Raw genomic sequence first — 17,047 nt, 5'->3', positions numbered from 1 at the left:
TAAGTCATGAAAAGTTCAAAATATTGGATGTTTTTTCACATTATCTAGATTTTTTAGCTACTCGTTGCCTTTATCGAAACTATCAGATAATTAATTGTCCTCATTATCAAAAAAGAGTTGGTTGTTGGAAATATAATTTTTCTATTTATTATGTACTATATATTTTATGATTACACAAGGGCATACAATAAGCTTAACGATACTGAAAAATATTTACCGGTATCCAAATGAATTTCTTTATTACCGTATGTCTAAGCCTGTTAAATAGTAATGATATCCAAAAATAATAACTCTCTACGTTGTAATAAATTGTTTAGATTTCAATAACTTCAAAGAGCTAGATTTAAATAACTAACTAAGTTTGACTACGTTTACACGAGATCATATAACTTTTGATGAACTTAAATTTAAATAAAACCAAACTTAAGTAAAACAGATACGTAATTTCTAACATTTTCATAAACATCTAAGTTGTTTGCTTTTTGTTATAACGCAAAATGACGACCCACCACCAAAATTGAAAAACACAATGTGCTATATCTTTATCCATGATTAAAAGGATCATTTCACGTTTTAAAAAAATCACATTCAAAATTCTCAACCTCAATAAAATTAGACAAAAATATTTTTGTTTGCAATGACTTACGTGCTGATACCCCTTGCTACAATGGTCACTACTATACTGATATAACATATACTCTAATTGTGTGTGCCAGTGTTCGATTCTTGTTAAGAGCAAATAAAACAAAATTTTAATTGTGACAAACCATTTTTATGGGATCATTTTGGTCATGAAAAGATCAAACTGTTGATGTTTTTCTTCACCTTTAACTATGATTTTTTAAGTTTAAAGATTTGAGTATCAGTACATGCATTTTCTTTCATTATCCATAGACGAATCATATGAGTACATGCATTTTTTTTCAAGACATAACAAAAAGTTTTCTGATGAAGCTACACATGATAATTAAAACTCAAAGTCTAAACTTCATTGTTTACAAAAAATATATTTTTTGAAAAACTATTATATTATTCATAATATCTGAAGTTTAAACTACATCTAAGAGTTTCTGATACGCAAAAGATTATTTGTTGCACGCATCTGTCATTACAGTCTACATCATATATTGTCGAAATAGCATATCGTTACTGCCATATAACTGGATGAAAAGATAAACAAAATTGGATAAAATTTATGAATAAACTCACAAATGATCACATAAAAAGATTCAATTATACATAAAGAAAGGAAGTATTGTTTATTATGATTCCGTAAATACTAAAAAGAAACCATAAAAACAATAGTAACATAAAACAACAATTGCCCAAAGAAAAAAAAAAGATCCACATATAAAGGATCGAACGCAGGTCTAGGGGCAGTGTAAAGATGATCATATGAACTTCGTTGTAACCAGTTTGGCAAGGGGTATCAGCACATCCATTTGTGCTAGAAAATACATAATATATTTGAGATTTTGAGAATATATATAAAGTTTTATAAGCAGCGAATGTTTAGATTTCATAATACATAAAATGATCCCACGTATTAAAATACATACTTATAAATTTTAATTTTCATTAATAAAACATACGGAGTACTTCCTAGTAAAAATATAATAAAAAAGATTTTTTTGCCAATAACCCTCTATTGAATTAGAACCGAATATTGTATTATTATCTAAGATTAAAAAGGATGAGTTCCCCTTTAGAGAAATCTTATTCGGAATTTGTGACGGGGTCGAAAAAGCACGAGGCTAATGCATGACCTCGTCCCTCGTGGGCATGACGTCGTCAGATCAAGTGTAGTTAGATTTCCTGTGAGTTTACACCCAATCGACTAGTAATATAGGAGTCGCCATTCAGTTTTTAACGACAATGAGAAAAACTGACAAAACCCGGTTATCGTGACATAAAGGGAGTGCAATTATGTTCGACCACGACGGCCATAGGTTCCCTTGTGATCCCTGGTGTGGGGATCGATCAACGTACACCCGCAGGGCAGAGATTGAGAGTTCGGGGGACTGTAACTACCGAGAGGAGTGCTCATCGATAACTCCAGAGGCAGGTTATCCTTACTAGCTCAGCATAAATAATTGAAGGGACATGTGTTAACTATTAAACTATTCTGAATTGATTTTCGCAATATGCAACACATAATACTAAATCGATCGTGATTATCTTGTTTAGATTGATTTAAGGTACCTAGCATGATAGTTTAATTGTCTAAGGTATTATCTTTATTAGGCGTGATAGATGAATCAAATTAATAGTTTAACAATTTTATAAAAGGGTGATGAAAGCGATTAAATCATGCGAAGGGACACATTACGACGCACCCTTGAGAGGTGCGTCACGGTTCTCAAAAAACTAACCACTTGGGTTTGTTATTTCTCCTTTTATTTAACGAATCTCGGGTTTCTGAGCAGTGTTCCAGTATTTAGGCTTAATTCATCAGCTACAAGGGACAGGATACGTTATGTTCGACTTTTGGGTCGATTGCGACAGAACGCGGGATCAATTTCGCAGCGTGAGGCTTAGGCTTAGGGTTGAAGTCAATACTCAAATTATGAATTGTGTGTTCACGTCGGCTTTAGGGGTCTATTTATAGGAAAAAGTGGCGTAGAAAGATAGATTTTCGGGAATATGAATACGAAACGGATTAGGAAAGGAATCCGTCCCAAGTATTTTCGGCGCCCAGAACTGGGCGTCAAAGATTTCGGCGCCCAGGGCTGGGCGTTGAAAATAGGATCTGGGCAGAATTCTTTGTCAGATTGGACTCTAGAGTACGGAGTCCATTAAGAGACTTAATCCGAGTTATTTGGTGCGTATCAATTTACGACGGAATGCGTCTGGGCCCTTTACGAACTCTAGGTTCGTTATGAGTTTAATTAATACGTTAACTCTTTTATCGAATTGCAATAGGAATAGAATTCCTTTTACAATTTCTATCTCTTTTAGGATTTATGTTGGAGTGCAACACCTAATTCTGACAGGTTTCTATCTTTTTATTCTTACTACTTTTAGCAATTACCTTTTACGGCAGCTACTATTTTTAGCAGGTTTCTATAAATGGAAGCTTTGGCTGAAATGAAATGGTGATTTGAGATTCGTTATTTTATAGGAGATGCGTTGCCAAGTGGAGATTTATGTTCTCATCATCGAACCTTCCCTTTCGGGAATGGGGACAAAAGTAGGTGTCTACAGAATTCTCAAACTCCGTAAAATTATATTAAAAAGTTTCGTTTGAAATGACATATGTGCTGATCCCTCTTGCTAAAGGGGTCACTACTACTCCCTCCGTATTTATTTAAGGGATACACTTGCCTTTTCCGGCCGTATTTATTTAAGAGATACACTTGTCATTTTTAGTAATTTATCAACTCCACCATCTAATTAAATAATCTATCTAATATATCCTATGTCCCACCACACTATTAAACAAATAATTTTATAACTACACTCCACCCCCCACCACCTAAAATGACATGGTCCCCACTTGTTTTACTTATTAAAATATATACATAACCCCACTTGTTTTATTACTTTATTTTATTCAATTCTTTTTCTTAATACCCGTGTCCGACCAAGTGTATCTCTTAAATAAATACGGAGGGAGTACACTGCTATAACATCTACTCGATCTAACTGCGAGAACTCGTGCTTGATTCTTGACTTGAGAAAAAATAACCAAATTTTTAATTGTGACAAACCAAATTATGGGATCATTTTAGTCAATAAACACATCAAACTTAATATTGAATGTGTTTTTCACCTTTAACTATGATTGGTTGGTAAATCGTTATCTTTATGGGGACTATCTGATAATTAATATACCTCATTATCAAAAAAGAGTTGGTTGTTAAAAATAAAATTTATTTTTTGAAAATTCTATACTACATATTTTTATGATTACACAAAGGCTTACAATAAAACTTAATGATGCTAGAAAATGTTTACCATTCTCCAAAAGAAATTTTTATTACCGTATGTCTAAACCTGTAAAATAGTAATATTATCCAAAAATAATAACTCCATACGTTGTAAATGAATTATTTAGATCGAACTTCGAAGAGTTGGACTTTAATTACTAAGTTTGGCTAAGATTACACAAGATTATATAACTTTTAAATTTAAATAAAAATAAACTCAAGTAAAATAGATGTGTAACTCCTAACATTTTCATAAACATCTACTCAGTAAGTTGTTTACTTCTTGTTATAATACAAAATTAGACCCACCACCAAGATTAGAAAAGATAGCTAGAACACATGAATGTGTTACAATATTATCTACGATTATAAAGGATCATTTCACCTTTACATAAATCATATTTAGAATTCTCAAACTCGGTAAAATTAGATTAAAACATTTATGTTTGCAATGACTTACGTGCTGATACCCCTTGCTACAATGGTCACTACTAAGCTGTTACAACATCTACTCTAACTGCGCAAACCCGTGTTCGATTCTTCTCAAGAGGATAAATAACCAAATTTTTAATTGCGGATCAAAACCATTTTACGGGATCATTTTAGTAATGAAAAGATCAAAATATTAGATGATTTTTTGGTTACTCGTTTCCTTTATGGGGAATGCACTCATTGCTTTTATGGGAATTAAAGATAATTAATTGCTGATTGTTGGGAACTTAAAACAAATTTGAAATTCAAAATTAAAATTTCAAACACATTTCAAATTTCAGTTTGAAAATTTCAAAAGAGATGAATCTTTTAAAAATGAGGTGGCATATTATAAGTGGTGGTGTGCAAGATGCTCTTGCACACCTTGTGTACTTCTATAATCTTCCATTGCTACGGGTGTATATATCCCTCATAAATTCATAATCTCTTGAAATTATGATTGCCACGCGCTATACTAAAATTGTGCAACAGATAAGTTCCCCACTTATTAGCGATTACAGAATCCCATTCACAATTAGCAATAGAATAAGCCAAAAAATGTAGTGGTAAAAAATGTAGTGGTAAATTACCACTGGTAATTAGTTACCGAATCGGTAAAATTCAGATGCATAGTAGTTTATGAAGGATATCAGACAATCAGTTATTATTAGCGTTTATGATGGTTGATGAAGGATATCATGTAATCACCTATATTTCGTTCTTACGTATGAGGGATGATACATCTCCATCTTAGCTTACCTAACATACTTTGTAATCTAGGACTATCTTTTGACTATACAATGGTAATACTCCGTAATTATTAGCTTACCTAATATATAAGATAGGCAAAAACTGGTTATGAAGACATGAATTTTTGTTATGGAAATAATAAGGAAATTGGGTAATAAGCTAATACGACATCTTGAAAATCACAAAGAGTCAATCAAGCAAATTCATTATAGAAACAATAAGTAAATTGGCTAGTAATACGCATTCTTTCAATAAAAAATTCCATTGTAAACCCATAATTTTTGGCATTTAATACTTGCTGGCATTATCATTCGTTGACTAACAAGCAAATTCAATAAGAATCGAAATTTACCAAAAATGTGTTAATCAAATATTGACATACAAATCAATGGGCTCCATACCATGGGTAATCCCTTGATGCGTGGCTCCACAATTTTATTACTCTGTACAATGTTTTCTCATACATTTATAGTACGCCTTTAAATGAAAGTATAATTTTTAATCTAATAAAGTTACAGTGTTTTATTTAATTCTAATTAAACAGATTTGTTGATCGATTTCTTTTTATGGAATAATATAGAGTGTTCATATCATAATTATTAAGAAGTTGTAATTTTAATTCTATATCCATCAAGTGTCTATTTATGCAGATGAAATAGTCCGTTGCTCACCTTCATATCCATCCTCAAATTTAATTAAAATACACTATTTTTATATGCTTAATTTCTTTACTTTGGGATAATAGTTTAGGTTTCAATTCTCTAAAGGCACAAGTATTAAATTGTTTTACTATTTAGATATATTTAAATAGAGATGATATATAATTTCTCTTTAGATGAACTTTGTGAACAAATTTGATGGCATATTATTTTTGGTGATTAGTTGCAATAAAAAAGTTTAAAATTTTGGTATTATCTCGCACGCATCGTGTGCATAAAAAACTAGTAATAATTTAATTGAGGAGCAAACCTGTTATAGGATATAACGAGTCTCTTCTTTTTTACTCAGTGGACCCCACCTCAATGAGAAACCTCTTATCTACGATAACTGGTCTCTTCTTTGGGCCCCAGGATAACATAAGAGACCTCTTATTTGTAATATGAGGTCATCTCTATTATATAAAGGAACAACTTAGGGTAAATGAGTAAATACACTTTTCGTGTCCCCCTAGAAATTGACGATAATACCCTCACTAACCACATCCTTTCTTCCAAACCCTAGAGAGTCACTGATCGCACAATCTCTCCCTCCTCTCAACTCACGCCTTTTCTCTCTCCTCTCAACTTCATGGTAATACTGCAACCCCCAAACCTCCCAAACCCTAGAAATTCAATGAAGAACCCTAACAAATTTCGAAGATCTGGATTCCTCATCGTGGAAAACAATGATGCAGACGCACAAAGTACGGATTGCAAATTAGGGTTCCTAATCAAGACGACATGTCGATTCTCGCAGCGGAGATGGAATCATAGGGCTTCTCCTCTGTCGGGCTCTCATCCAACAAATTAACCCTCCAAACCCTACAATAAAAAAATGAAATGCGGTCCATAAAGCTATGAATCCGAATTGCAGTATCTTTACAAATAATTCAAATCCTTACTCAAGATTTTCGCGGATCAAGCGGCTCTCAGCTTCAATTCAGTTAGCGGCATTGCCCCTGACACTTCTGTCACCAAAGACCTCGGTGATAAGTTCATGTTCTTGGCTCACCTGACTCCGTTTTACCCTAAGGAGCTTGTCGGTCTTCTTCGAACTTCCGGGAAGTCATTGTAAGTTCCCTTACAAACACTGATTTTATATTCTGAATTTTTGCTATTTTTTCCAGATTTTGTTAAATAGGAGTATTCAACTGCAATTTTGACTTTTGCTCAAGAAATTTGTGGGTTCTTTAATCCGAAATTGAGGTTCTTTAATCCCAAATTGCATCTGAAATCTGTGAATTTATGAGCGTTGAACTTTGTAATTCTGAGAATTCTGGAGAAAATTCTATTTAGAGGTTAATTCATTGAACATCGATGTTAGTTTCTTTGAGTAGTTTTTCACTGCGGAATTTGTTTTTGCCAGAAATGTGGTGTTTTTTGGATGCATATTAGGCATGTGAAGTATGATTGATTAATTTTGCAACTTATTATCAATGCGAGTTTTGTAAGTTGGAGCCTGATTTATTGGTTTATATCTGTTGACTATTTTTTTGCTTCGAGTTTTGAATTAGGAGTTCTATGCTTATATGTTGATATAGTTTTTCTCTGGGAAATTTGGGTATGTTCTTAATTCGGAGTTGTTTGTGGGCGTTGGGTTTTCTTTCGATAATTTGGAGAGATAGATGTGTGTAAATCTTGCAATCTAAATAAATGATTATGTTCTTCCGATCATGTACCTAACACTATTAGCTTTTGTTGTTATTTCTTGATAAATTCAAAATTTGAGAGTAACTATTCTCATCAATTTTGCGGTTGAGGTTTCCGGATTGTGACGAGAAACCATTTTGACGAGTGAGTTGTTATTTTTGGTATAGAGGCATAGAGAATCACCTACTTATTTTTGTTGATAACATGAGTCTTGTTCTTCTATTTTGATACTTTTTAATTTTGGGAGTGTATGATTTTGCTTAACGCTTCACATATTTCTCTCCAACTCCATAACTATATTGTTGTCATAAGTATAATTGTGCTTATGACGCGGTGAATTGGGTGATAGGTCCATTAATTAATTTTTTTGTAAAAGAAATTGGTTCACATAAATTTTTGCTTGACTAAAGCTTTCTCTTTGGCGGTTTGAGTTCTGTTGGTGATCCTCTTCACTATTTCATTTGGTACAGAAAACACAATCCCTTCCCTACCAGAAATGCATTGTTTATTCTTCTTCCCACTATTTACATAACTACAAATGTGACTCTACAATTAATAATTTAGCATTTATTAAAAGTATCTAATACAACATTGTGAGTCGTACCAGGTTTAGTACTTTCAAAAGAATATGGAACTGAAGCAAAGCCAGATCGGTGTAGCAGCCTCAATGACTGCAAATTAGAGGGTTGTCCATGCCAGTGTCATAAAACCAGGGTGGCAGAAGAAGCTTATTCAAAGATACCGGCTCAACTAAGTGACAAGGCCAGACTTCAATGTTCTTGAGACTGTAAATGCAAAAAAACGAAGTTGAAGCAATCTATCAAACCCTAGATTTCACGCCTCCAGTCGATGTCTTCGCATCTCCTTCCGCTGCTCTTCTCCATCTCCGCGATCCCCTTTTCCCTCAATTCTCTGGATCTGACTTCGGAGACTCCTTATACAAGGATGAATTTATGCATCTTTTTTTGTTAATCTGATTTCAAAATTTTCATATAATACTTCAATTTACCGATTTCAATTGATTTTGGATTAAATTACATTAATTAGCAAGACCTAAATTCAATCTCAATTTATTACCTTAACTTTTAATTACATTGTAATGAGTTTTAGCTATTTAGGATTTTGATGATTACATTGATGGGGTTTAACATGTCAGCTCTTTGCAACTTCAATGGGTTAACTTTATTTCAAATAAATTTGATATTCGCATCTATATGGCTTTTTTGTCTGGAGTTCGGATGATAATTGGTTAACTTGAAATTGTGCTCCTTTTCTTACTATAAAATACTCGGTGACAAAATTCCCTTTTAAGTGAAAGGATGAAGTACTCCATAATTGTAGGGATGTTCTGTAAGGGAAGTAGAATCAGTTAATCAAGGGCTTGCAATCAACTTGCAATCTAATATTCATTAGTCATTGTTCATCCAACCATTCAATGACCTGGATTAGGGATCCTTTTGTGATTCAATATTCAAGTTCACTTATGGGTGTTTCTTTATCAAGGAATCCATCCTTGATATTTCATTTGAATATTTTGAATCACTTGGACTTCGTCATTTAATACTAAACGAGGATTAAATAAAATATGAAATATAATATCATAAATGATAAATGTTTAAACCAAATGCTTTCCAATTTATGGCCTCAAACCCAAAATTAAACATTCAATGTTTTACAGATGTGGGTCTTCAACCTAATACTTAAAACATTTATGGAACTCAAACTTGATTCCATTTCTGCATATGAGTGTTGTATCTTATTTTTTGCAGAGGTTTAGTTTATCATACTTTGCTGTTCTTAGCATCTTTTCTATCGAAAGCCTTTCGATGTAAGATGAAAAGATCTTTGAATATGTTTATAGAATGATCTAGTCTTTCGTTGCTGTTAGAATGATTCTCATATTTAAAATAAAAAATCATCCAGATAGCAGACTTCTAATCAACCTGAGTTCATTGAAGAACTCCCAATATAAACAATTCCCTTTTATTCCTTCATAGGAAATAATGAATTCATTGCAATAATGTAGGATTGCAAATGATGCTTCCCTTTTTGAATACGCCAACCAGTTCATAGAGTTGTGGGAGATTCATCTTTAGACTGAGAACTTGGAAACAAATCATTGATTCATTTTCCCATGCATCACATATGGTTTTGAACCTATGTTACCACCTTTTAATCTCGACACTTAATTGCTGGGTATGTTTGTGGTTTGCCTTACAACTCGAATCCAACTATTGCTTAGGCAATGCATGTAGCATCAAAACTTTAGTTCATCTTCATTTCCTCTCCTCAAGTGCTCATCCTACATGTCTAAATGTATTGGATGTTCTTGATATTATTCTAATGATCTTTGATTTAGATCAAGAGAGATTGATATAAACTCGTCATGATTCAATATTTACGAGTTATCTTGGCGATCTATATATCACATTATACATGATTCATTACAATGCAAAAACCATTGACATTTTAAAATCTATCCATGTAAGTTTTAGCATATTCTGTTTCAAGAGATACCGAATCTTGCTAAAATTTTGGCATTACCATGTGATATAAGGTGAAGGTCCTCTACAAGGTCCTTCATGTTTTAACTTTAGTAATAACAACCTAGCTTTATATTTAGTTAAAACATTCATTACTTAGACTTACTCATATGGGTTGAGAGTCTCTTTTGAGTCTCTCATTTGTGTTTGATTTAGTAATTAATTTTAAAGAATCCAAATAACGCTTTAGATCCTATCCAATAGATCTTTGACCCAATATGATCTAAGTTTCGTCATGGTTCTAATAATTACAAATACTTTCAAATCCAACCATTTAGAATTTGAATGTCATTTTCCATAGAGAGATATGTATCTCATATATAGAACGAATAAATTTGACTTAGCTCCCACTAAACTCCTCATCTATAAGATGATTCATATTTTCACAAAGCTATGATTGCTCAATAGCCTTTTTCGAAAAGTATATTCGAATTCACACTTGCATGCATTAATCTATGAATAGATTTCTTCAGCTTGCTTCTTTATCTAGCATCCAAAACTTTTACATTGTGTAGTGCACACAACTACTTCCAAAAAGTCCAATTGAGGAGGATGTTTCGTTTTCCAATTGCCATATTTCCATATGCAATGATTGCTAGATTTATCCAAAATAGGTCAAGCATTCCGACTTGGTCAAAAATATTTGAACATTATAAACGGCGTGAAGTTGTTTACAATCTTTAACCGCCAATCTAGCTTTTCTTTTGTACGCGTATACAATGTCATCTTTGTATGTTTAGAAAACATGTTTGCAACCAATGGGAGTGAACCCTTTATGCAAAATAACCAAATGAAAGACTTGATTCGTAAGATGAAGATATTTCATATTTAATGTCCACAAACTATTTTTAGGATTTAATGGCGTTAAACCTTATTCCATTTTTGGGAATTTTTAATTTGTCGAAGCTAACCTGTAAGTCGTATGTTTTTGAAGCACTCCCAAAGTCTTTATTCCTCAAGATATCTATGTATCTATCTTGGTTGAATTATATTCCTTATACGATTTACCTAGGTATTGAACATTAAATGTTTGTGTCCATAAAGAAATTACTCAAGTCCTTTGAGTATTAGGATTCTCTTGAAGCCCTTTCACAGTCTTCTTGAAGCTTTTCCAAAGACTTCATATGTGGAGCGCTTCCAAAGGCTCCTAAGTATCCTACAGTTGTTTGTTGCTTGACTCGAAGTTCTTTTGAGGTCACTTCGATGTCATATTCCTCCCACTCGCCTTTTTGGAAATATGATGGTTTCCTAAAAGACACTATCTAGAGCGACAACCATGTGTTCCCATATTAGTCGCTCATGAAGAAACATATATCTATTCTTGAGTTCGTTTGATGTAAACACCAACTCCCACAAGGTTTGACAACCTAGATATACATGTTGAAAAGATGTACTGAACCAAAGTTTAATCCTTAGGATATCTTATCTTTAGGTTTGACAACTTTGTTTAGTGTGATAATCACTTGAGAGTATCATTTAGAAACTATATAGGAAAATAGTCGTGATTATCATCAATCGAATAGATTCCGATTCTCCATTTGCACATACCATATTTTTATGGAGTTTCGATTGTTATAATGCCATATGAACAATCTCGATAATCATTATTGGCTCATGCAAACATCATCTTGATCCAGTCTAGATGTTCCAAATATCTTGCCATGTTGATTTTATGTTCTTAGTGAATCTCTTTGAAGCATTCATGTATTTCACTTTGAGTAAATGTAGTTATATTTTCTCAAGTGCTTGTGAAAAAGACAAGTCATAAAATCTATCTTTGTTAAATGAACGTAATTGTCTAGAACCTACTAACAATAGTCCATTTCTGTGTCATGTTCAACAAGTAAGACCCATGTGTCTTAAATTAATCAACTTTCAAAAAACCGTGCCACGGAATCTTATAATGTTGTCTTGTTGATATGGTCGTATGACATTGCCAAAGATATGTGGAACACAAATCAAAACATTTGATTTGAACCTTCTGAAGTTTGAATGTCATTAGAATTGTTTGTTTATTAATGAATCATATGACTCAACCCATAAATGACCATTTCATTCAAATAAACACTCAACGATTGTTTTTGTTTACTTTGAACTTGAGTCTTTCTGTGTCCAAACAGAATTTTTTTTATGATGATTAATGGAACAAAATTCCAGTAAGTTTCAGCCTTTTGAAGGACTTTAAAACAAAAAAGATGATCCTACAACTAATCTAGCAGAACTTTGCTTCATTTCCCACTTGTAGGTCAATAACCAGACTTAGCTTCCAAAATTTGTGTTCTTGACAAAAGTTAGAACTTCAAGTGGTAATCAGTACCATAGGAGTTTATTTACTAAGATGTTTCTCTTTAACACAAATTTTAAGGACGAAATAGAATTTTGAATTCTTTTCCGTTTGTTCCCGTTTCCTATCCTTTCTAGCACCTTTTCTTATAGTCCAAAAGATTTACTCTTTGCTTGATCTTCTTACTTTGTTATGTTTACAAAGTCCCTTTCCTTTTATTCATTTTGAATGACCACATCCAAAGAGTCTAGTTCATTATTGAATCAAAAGGAACTTGGTTGTTAACCATTGGTAATACATGAGTCTTTAACTCAATATTTCATTATACCAAAACTACCCAATATTCTTAATATATGAGGTCCAAATTGTCTACCATTCAAGTTTTAGTTTGAAAACAACCCTGAAGATCACTATAAGAAAAACAACACCCAAGATACGTTCTCAATCTCCTTTCCTTTGAGAATTTCTCCCATAATTAGTTACCAATCGATTGAGGAAATATCGCAGTTCTATTATCCGAACGCAATAATATTGAAGATATGTACTATAACTGAATAAATTTCTTAATAACTTTGAAATAAGAGCATACATGAAATCATTAAAGCTATTAAACATTTCATTCATGCATAATAAAACATAGTCCATAATGAATGAAACGAATCCAAGACCCCCAAAGTCTTAAATCCTTAAGCATGTTTTGGCTTGTCTTAAGTCTTTTAAGATTCACTACCTCAAAAAACTCAAAACAAACCACCTAAAAAACACATAAGAGACCTCATGAGAGGTGGTCTCAGAATCACAGGTCTCTTAGGTTAAGAAATCACTTTTTTGTGGTGGTTTCTTTGTTAAAAATAAGAAACCACCTACCCTAGAAAGGTGGTTATTTATATATTAAATTTATTATTTAATTACCCTATATAAGGTACCACTTATTCCAGAAAAGTGGTTTCTTTAAAAAATGAAAAAGACCACCTCCAATCGAAAAGAGGTCTCTTTAACTTTATTTAAAAAACCAACTTTCTGGAAAAGAGGTCCCTTATATTTTGTTGGACATAAATAATTAATAAACCTAAAAAACCACCTTTTCCAGAAAAGAGGTTTCTTTGGTTTTTTTTTTTTGCGCAAATTTCTTTTTGGGGCTGAATATACTGCACTGCACTCACAATTTTGTGTTTGTAGTGAATTGTACCCTACGTACAATTTTGTGTTTTCCGCTTGCAGCATACTCTGGAGCTAAGTAACTGAATTTAACTCAAATCAGCTACTGATGTACTTACTTAACAGTAAATTTGAAACAGTTTAAGCACCGATCTTACCTAAAAGTTTGCATAACTTGATGAAGACTGAGTATTGTTTCCATAATTTACATTGGCGGGCACTAATTTAATGTTCACCGAGACTAATGAGTATTGATTAAACACATTAGTTTGATATTACATTGGCACGCATTAATTTTCAACTTTAATTCCCAATTCATATGTGTTGTTCCTCTTCCTACAAAAATGTTTTTCTTGATTAAGTAGTTGGTCATATCATACAGAACAACAACATCCTTAGCTGATAAGTTCCCTGGAAGAGCTTGTACTACCTGTTTGACATGACACAAAATTTGATCGATCATAAATTATTTATAACTTTTTTTTCCAGACATTATCGACCCTTGAACCAAATATGTGCCTAAGCCTAGTACATTACATTACCTGAGTCATTTGAGGCTGTTGCCTTGCAGAGACGAGAACACTTGCAGCTGCACAAGAAATCACTTGAGCCATCTCAAAGTGATTATAGTCTTTTAATCTTGGATCAACAATATCACTGAATCTTCCACCTTCTAGAGCCTGTGTTGGCGAAGGGCTAGCCTACGAGTCCAACATAAACCAACCAATTTGTAGATGTCTGTAAATCATTTTTAAATATCATACTTAACAAAATTCATGGACATGTAATTCAACAATGCGTAAAAGCTGATAGTACAAGAATCATGATCCACACAGTGTTAAGAATCTTTCAACTAATAAAAGGAAACCTCACCTATTATACAATGCTATATTCCATGAAGGGCGAGCTCTATCAAAAGGTTTACGTTCTTTAATTAGTTGCAGAAGCACAACCCCAAAAGGAAAAGACATTAGACATCTGATTTTTCAGTAAGTTTTCCACATGCAACATACTCTGGAACTAGGTAACTGGAAATTACCTAAATAAAATCAGTAGCTACTGATGTACTTACTTACCAACAAATTAACCACAATTTAAGTACTGGTCTTACCAAAAGTTCCCATAACTCAAGTTGACAAATGAGTATCTGTATCTAAAGAAAACTTTGCTAGTCCAAAGTCTGCAACCTGAAGATGCAAAAAAGTAGATGGAAAAAACACTTAAGAACCACTTAAAGTTACCAAAACCAATAATATAGGTAAGTTATAAATTCAATTCATTAATCAGCTAGCATGAAGTTTGGAACCTTTTCTTCAAAGTTCAAACTCATCATCCATAAGAATATTTTCTGTCTTGAAATCTCTGTGAATAAATTTCGGATTACCTACAATTCTACAAACATATATTATAGCCAAACGTTTTAAATACTATATGACTATATGATTGTATATCTATATATATGACTGTTCAGGTGTATAAGTCTATCAGGAACCACTATAATGCATCTATCATATAAATCTTATGACTGATGCTTAGTAAGTCCCTTAAAATTGTAGAGACCTGATTTTAGCATTCTTCAATATAATCACCATACTGATAATTACGAGGATCTGAATACTAGTAAATTACAGTGATGTAAACATTTGTTTTGAAGGCTTGTGCTCCTTTTCTTTTGCTTCAAAGATTTTTGTTTATACTTTGAGTTCTCGTTGTAAGTTATGGAATGTGCTAATAATCAAGCATCAAATGGAATCACAATAGCTAACAATTGTAGTAGTATAGTACTTGACAAAACCAGTTTAAAGAGGAGCTTGCGGCCTAGGAAAAGAAAAAAATTAAATGATGAAATTGAATAGCTGAAAGGAGATATTACTGAAAAAGACACATAGGCTATAAATTTTGGAAAGTGACCTCGATGCATTCAAGATAAAATGTGAAAACTTAGCAAGTGAAAAAGATAAGCTCAACACTGAATTAAGTGCAAGAAATGATTGAGTTGCTGAAATGGAAAATCATCTGCAACAGTTGGTTTCTGGAAAAGACGAGACAAGTAAAGTTGTGCAGGAATTAAGGTCATTAGATAAGGAACTTAGAGAAGAGGTTGAGAGATATAAAGTCTTGATGTTGGAAGCAACTGATGGAAAAAGGGAGGCAATCAGGCAGTTATGTTTCTCCCTCGAGCATTACAGGAATAATTATTAGCAGCTTCAACAAGCTTTCACAGCGCACAAGTCATGACCAGGGCATTGAATATGCTTGTTAGTACTTTGTTTTAATATACAATACATATACGAGTTCTAGATGGCTGACAGAGATACAAAGTGGCCACTTTCTGCAAAACAGAACCGCATTCCAAGAGGGAATGCAAAACAGAACCTTAATAGCTAAAAACGAATGCTAACAAGTAGACATCTAGACTCCGTTTAAGCGCTCGTTCAAGGCTACATCATGGAACAACAATTTGCACTCAAACTTTAAGTAAACAATACCACAAATCCCCAAGCCACATTCAGTTTTAAGAATTAAATTCACCAGAACTCGTCTGCATTCATTCTGAATTTTTCACCACAAACAAACAAAAACTATCATAATTTCATAAGTTTATCTCTTTTCTAAGCAAAGAAGATATATGACACTTTAGCAACAAGCCAATAAGTACATCACCCCTATAGTTGATGATTTCTTTAAAAGGGACACTTGAAGACTGCCATACACAATGAGGAGAAGAAATCAGCCAATTCAAGCCCATTTAAGACATACTTAATTCGCTGCTCTACTGCAATTGTCACTTTACCCAAATAATCAATCAAATTTCATACCCTATAATTAAATAATTATCAATTACAATTGAGATTATAGCACAAAACATAAAAATTTACCAATATACAAAATAAAATTAACAAATTGGACAAATTTTTAGGTATGTTTAAGCACCTAATTCGTGTCTCCCGTAATGGGATGATGACGAAACCATTATCCTTGATAGGTTGTTGGTGCAACTCCTTGCGGAAATCCCAATGACATATTCCAAAATCCAATATCCAAAGTCCAACTCTCAAGCCCGTTCCCATTTTTAAACTCGATACAAAATTCAATTTCCAAAATTCATGTTCAAAATCCAAACACAATCTCACCCAATGGACCTCTCCATTGGTTTTACAAGGCCATTTCAAATCAAAATGCCATTAAGAAATACAAAAAGGGGCTTCGACCCATAAAACCGAGCATGCCGAGCCCCGACCCGTAAAACCGAGTCCAAATACAAATCCCGAATTCAAAAGGTGGGTTTTTAGTCGCAAATTCTTGCCTGAACCACCAAGAAAATCGCTACATTTAAAAATCGTACAAAGGTACGAAGCCTCCGGTACAAGGAAGGTGTCATCGTCCTTCTTTTGGTGGCTTCTGCCACGTGGCCTCAGCGCTGGGCGCAGCCCAGGCGCCAAACGCACCCCTGCTTTGTCTTTTACCAGGTTAATCCCCTATTTAAACCCTCATTTTCTCCGGAAATTGGAGGATGAATTGATAATACAAGGTCGTAATCTAAACAAATATCAATACAAAACC

At 33.2% G+C, this 17,047-nt stretch overlaps 1 protein-coding gene across 1 annotated transcript; it reads right to left on the bottom strand.

Moving 5' to 3' along the window:
- Positions 1 to 6,579: 6,579 nt before the first annotated feature.
- On the bottom strand, positions 6,580 to 15,056 carry LOC130463872 (proline-rich receptor-like protein kinase PERK15). Its single transcript, XM_056833150.1, has 6 exons — positions 15,044 to 15,056; positions 14,595 to 14,670; positions 14,460 to 14,511; positions 14,026 to 14,184; positions 13,864 to 13,913; positions 6,580 to 6,670 (listed from the first exon to the last, which is right to left on the bottom strand). Exons 1-6 carry the CDS (start codon positions 15,054 to 15,056, stop codon positions 6,580 to 6,582), a joined length of 441 nt encoding a protein of 146 aa, XP_056689128.1.
- Positions 15,057 to 17,047: the final 1,991 nt, after the last annotated feature.

The sequence above is a fragment of the Spinacia oleracea genome, chromosome 1, assembly GCF_020520425.1.
Source record: "Spinacia oleracea cultivar Varoflay chromosome 1, BTI_SOV_V1, whole genome shotgun sequence".
Lineage (NCBI taxonomy): Eukaryota > Viridiplantae > Streptophyta > Magnoliopsida > Caryophyllales > Amaranthaceae > Spinacia > Spinacia oleracea.
This window is presented reverse-complemented; position numbering and strand designations above follow the sequence as displayed.